The sequence below is a fragment of the Quercus robur genome, chromosome 10 (genome assembly GCF_932294415.1).
Source record: "Quercus robur chromosome 10, dhQueRobu3.1, whole genome shotgun sequence".
Taxonomy (NCBI): Eukaryota; Viridiplantae; Streptophyta; class Magnoliopsida; order Fagales; family Fagaceae; genus Quercus; species Quercus robur.
The window spans coordinates 28,116,618-28,122,165 of record NC_065543.1 but is presented as its reverse complement, the minus strand read 5'-3'; the positions used below and the strand labels follow the sequence as shown (position 1 = coordinate 28,122,165).

Below are 5,548 nucleotides of genomic sequence, written 5' to 3'. Positions count from 1 at the left end.
GTCGAGGCTTTCATTTATATTTATCTTGTTTTTATCATTCGTCTCTTTTATTCATTGCTTGTTCGTTGTTTTTCTCTCATTTGTGTGCTTATTGCGATTGTGGGTTGCCCCTTATCCATCGTAAGGACTTGGATCACTCTTGAGTGATTGCATACCCGTGGGTATTTTTGGATGTCCGTCCACCCTATAGGTAAGATTCATGAAGGTTTGTGACTAGGCACTCGTCTGTACCTTTGACCGTTCGTCCGTCCTATAGGTAGGACTTAGAATAATTAGGGCTTATAGGTAGGACTTAGTAATTTTTGGACCCCAGCACCCGTCAGTGTCCTTGGTGATCCGTCCACCTCGTAGGTAGGAATTGACAAAATTTTCCAGACCGAGGCACCCGTTGGTGTCTTTGATGATTAGTCCACCCCAAGGGTAGGACTTAATAAATTTCAAGATCAAGGCACCCGTTGGTGTCTTTGGTGACCTGTCCATCCTGTAGGTAGGACTAAGGATTTCTTGTGACCAGGTACCCATTAGTACCCTTGGTCATTTGTCTACCCCGTAGGTAGGATTTAGGATTTTGTGCCTAGGTACCTGTTGGTATCCATGGTCATCCGTCCATCCTATAGGTAAGACTTAGGATTTCTTGTGACTAGGTACCTGTCGGTATCCTTGGTCATCTGTCCATCCTATAGGTAGGATTTAGGATTTTTTGTGAGGTCTTTATTGTTTGTAGACATAATTTCTTGTGAATAATCCATTTATTAAAGATAAATTGAATACAAAATGTAGATAATTTCGCCTGTCGGGCTTTAAGGCCTAAAAACTTGAAAACTTAACAGAATTTAAAGAAAAGAAACATAGTTTGTAGCTTTTGGTAGTGCTATTGGTAGTACTTCCTCAGGTTCTCGACATTCCAGGGGTGGTGTAGTCTTTGTCTGTCGAGCGTCTCTAAGTGGTAGGTGCCTTTTCTACGGCAGTCCATAATCTTGTAAGGCCTTTCCTAGTTGGGACCTAACTTGCCCTGTATGGGGTCCTTAGTAGTTGACGTTACCTTCCTTAGGACAAGGTCTACAATTTCGAGGTGTTAGGGCTTGACTTTGGTGTTGTAGTGCTTAGCCATGAGGTCCTGATAGTGCGTGATTCGTTGTTCAATTGTTGCCCTAACTTCATCCAAAATGTCCAATTGTGGGCACATTCCCTTTTCGTTCCTTCTTTCGTCATGGTGGGCTACCCTATAGCTAGTTAGTCCAACTTCTGATATGATGACAACTTCACTCCCAAATGCAAGGCGGAAGGGTGTCTCACCTGTAGGCGTGCGGGCTGTCGTTCGGTATGCACATAACATACTTGGTAATTTGTCCGGCCATATCCCTTTGAGTCGACTCTTGATTATCTTGAGCAAGGATCGGTTTGTGACCTCAACTTGACCATTGGCCTGTAGGTGGGCGGGTGATGAATTGTGGTTTTTGATTCCCAACTGTTGGCAGAAGTCCTTGAATGTGTCGTTGTCGAATTGTTTCCCATTATCAGAGACGAAGACTCTGAGGATTTCGAAGTGGCAAATAATGCTTTTCAAGACGAAGTTTTTGACATTCTTCTCAGTGACAGTGGCCAAAGGTTGTACCTCGACCCATTTAGTGAAATAGTTGATCCTTAAGACGAGGAATTTGAGATGTCGTATTACCATAGGGAAGGGTCCCATTATGTTGGGCCCCCACTAAGTGAATGGCCAGGGAGCATTCATTGGGGTAAGTTGTTCTGACGGTTGTTATATAATGTTGCTGAAGCATTGGCATTTGTCGCACGCCTTCACGTAGGACTGAGTGTCCTTCTGTATAGTAGGCCAATAGTACTCTGCTTGTATGAGCTTGTGAACCAGCGATCGTGCTCCCAAATGGTTTCCACATACTCCCTCATGGACTTCCCTCATGACGTAGTTTGCTTCGTTAAGGACCAAGCATCTTAGGTACGGACGAGAGAAACCTCTTTTGTAAAGGACATCTCTAATCAGTATGAAACATGACGATTGCACCTTCAGCCTTCGGGAAGCATTATGGTCTTCTAGAAACATCTCGTTCTTGAGGTAGGAGACGATTGATGTCATCTAGTTGGCTCTCGTGGGGATTACCTGTACATCTATTTTGTCAATGGCAGCTGAGTATTGGATAAAGGATAATACCTGACCGTTGATGACCATGTGTTTCGTAGATGCTACTTTGGCTAGATGGTTAGCTTGCTCATTCTCTTCCCTTGGGATTTGCACAAATTTAGCTAAGCACTTCTGGCTTACCCTTTCTTTGACCATGCTTAGGTATTCCTTCATTTGTTCCCCTTTGGCCTCATAGTCTTCGTTGATATGTTCGACGATAACTTGCGAGTTGCTGCGTATGACTACTGACGAAGCCCCTGCTGCTTTGCCAAGTCGAGACCCGTCAGGACTACTTCATAATCGGCTTCATTGTTGGTTGTCGGAAATTGCAGACAAATTGCACATTCTATCAAATCCCGCTTTGGCGACTATAGGACGACCTCGATTCCTCTAGCGTGTTGGTTGGATGAGTCATCCATTCGTATTATCCATAGTGCTAGTCCTTCAACTTCATCTTCCTTTGCTATGATCTCGACGACGAAGGTGGCCAAAGCCTAGGCCTTGATCGCAGTTCTTGAATGGTATAGTACGTCAAACTTGCTGAGCTCTATCACCTATAAAACTAACTGTCTGGTTGCCTCTAGATTGTTCATTGCCTTCCACAATGGCTTGTCCGTCTGGACCACTATGGTGTGTGCCTGGAAGTATGGCTTGAGCTTATGGGCGGCCATGATCAAGGCAAAGGCTAGCTTCTATATAAAGAGGTACCTCTCTTTTGCCCCTTGGATTGCTTAGCTAGTGTAGTAGACGGGTAACTGAATGCGGTCCTTTTCCCAGATGGGGGCTGAATTAACGACCGTTGGGGATACAGCCAAGTAGAGGGAGAGTTCCTCATCGGGCTTAAACAAACTGAGTAGCAGTAGGGACGTAAGGTATATCTTTAGCTTTTCGAAGGCCTTTTGGCATTCGTCGGTTCATTCAAAGGCCTTTTTTAGTGTTTTGAAGAATAATAAGCTTTGTCTATCGCCCTAGAGACGATTTGTTGAGAGTTGCCACTCTATTGTTCAAGCTTTGTACCTCCATGATGTTCTTTGGAGGTGGCATCTCCAACATGGCTTGTATTTTATCGGGGTTGGCCTTCACGCCTCATTGTGACGCCATGAAGTCTAGAAACTTTCCTAACAATACTCCAAACACGCATTTGTTGGGATTAAGTTTAATGTCATAGAGATGGAGAGTCTTGAATTTTTCTCGTAGGTCGTCCAGGTGACAATCCTCCTTGCTTTTTACCAACATGTCATCTATGTACATTTCAACATTCCGTCCAATCTGCTGGATGAACATCCTATTCACAAGTCCTTGATACGTCGCTCCTACATTCTTTAATCTGAAAGGCATGGCCTTATAGTAAAAGAGCCCTTGGCTCGTGACGAATGAAGTCTTTTCTTGGTCGGCTTCATCCAGCCTGATCTGGTTGTAGCTAGAGAACGCGTCCATAAAACTTAGTAGCTGATGTCTTGCTGTCGAATCCATGAGGAGGTTGATACGTGGGAGTGGGTTTGAGCAGGCTCTATTTAAGTCTGTAAAATCCCCACACATCCTCCATTTGCTATTCGCCTTTTTGACCATCACTACATTGGCCAACCAATCGGGGTAGTACATCTCTTTGATGAAATCCACTTCTACCAACTTGTGAACTTCTTCTGCTATGGCCTTGTCTCTCTCTTGAGTAAAGATTCTCTTTTTCTGTCGAATGGGAGGGAAAGATGAAGACACATTGAGTTTATGAACCATGATACTAGGGTTAATTCCCGACATGTCCTCATGGCTCCAAGCAAAGACGTCCTGATTGTTCTTTAGGAAGAAGGCAAGTTCTTTGCAGATTGAAGAGTTTGCCTATGTGCTGATGCAGGTGATCTGACCTAGGCAGTTGTCATCTATAGAGATTTCCTTCAGGTCTTTTGTTGGTTTTACCGTAACCCGTCATTCCTCGTTTTTTAGTTCTTGTAGATGATCGTCCATCTCCAACATGGCTATGTAGCATTCGTGGGTTGCTTTCTGGTCTTCACGCGCTTCTCTTATCCTATACTCCTTTAGGAACTTCACTAGTAAGTGGTACGTAGATGTGGCTTCTTTCCATGTGTTGAGTGTAGTGGCTCAATGATGTTGTTGTAGGTGGAGGATTAATCGACGACTAAGAAGCTGATCTCCTTAGTGAGCTGTTGAGGGTGTGTCAATGGTCACTAGTAGGGTGATGGTCCCAACGAGGAAGACCTTGGTACCGCCAAATCCCTCTAGTGGTGTATCTGAGGGCAGGAGCCGCTTCTTGTTGATCCTCATTTGTTGGAAAGCAGGATAGTAGAGGATGTCCACCGAGCTCCCATTATCCACTAGCTCTCGTCGGGTATTAAAGTCGACAATTGGTAGGTTGATGACCAGAGCATCATCATGGGGGTGGTGGAGTCATTGGGCATCATCTTCAGTGAAGCTGATGGTCAGGTTGTCAACCTTAGTCATCTTTGATAGTCGGTCGGAAATTTGGATGTTTTGCACCATCCGCAAGTATGTCTTTCTTGCTTTCCTAAAGGAACCAGCCATCGTGCTTCCCTCTATGATCACTCTTATCTCTCTGAGCGGAGCCCTTGACCATTCTTGGACCTATCAGTTCGATTCGGGGTCCCTCGGCGGGTTCTTCCTGCCCTTGATGAACTGCTGTCGTTTTCCTTGCTTGATGAGGGCTTCTATTTGCTGTTTCAGTTCATAGCACTCAGAAGTGTTGTACTTGTGGTCCCAATGGAAACAGCAATACTTGTTCCTTGCTCTTTTGTTTGGATCGCCCTTCAGCTTGTTCGGCTAAGTCAGTGTCATGTCGTCCCTTATCTATATGAGAACTTGGTCAAGTGGAGTGTTTAGCGGGGTGAAGTTGATAGTCTTCCCAGGAGGAGGTTTTGGTTTCCTATCATCCCTTTGGTCATTCGTTCGGGTAGACTTTCTTCCTCTATCCTGATGGGGATCGTCTTGCCTTTCCGTTTTCTTTGTTCTGCCCCCGCGGGCTATCATGGCATCCTTATCATTCATGTATTCAATGGCCTTGTACAACATGTCAGCCAACATCTTCAAGTTGTTCTTGTAGATGGAGAAAAAGAATTCTCTCGACTGGAGCCCGTTGGTGAATGCAGTGACCAAGACTTTGTCGTCGACCTTGTCAATCAAAAGGGTCTCCTTGTTGAAACGAGTCACGTATGATCCCAAGCTTTCATCCTCCCATTGTTTAATGTTCAACAGGCTTATTGAGGATCTCTTGTACCTTTGGCCCTTGATAAAGTGGGTGACGAAGTGTTTGCTCAATTCCTTGAAGGTAGAGACGGTATTAGGGGACAGTTTGCTGAACCACACTCTTGCTAGTCCCTTGAGTGTAGTGGGGAACGCCCTGCATATGATCTTATCTAGAACTCCTTGTAGGTGCAT

General features: G+C 44.8%; 1 protein-coding gene across 1 annotated transcript; it reads right to left on the bottom strand.

The window, feature by feature from the left end:
• Positions 1-4,960: 4,960 nt before the first annotated feature.
• LOC126704002 (uncharacterized) lies at positions 4,961-5,548 on the bottom strand. The gene has a single exon (XM_050403045.1). It carries the CDS (start codon positions 5,546-5,548, stop codon positions 4,961-4,963), a length of 588 nt encoding a protein of 195 aa, XP_050259002.1.

Excerpts from the sequence above, each read along its gene's own strand:
- LOC126704002 (XM_050403045.1), bottom strand. The coding sequence starts at position 5,548 with ATGCACCTACAAGGAGTTCTAGATAAGATCATATGCAGGGCGTTCCCC.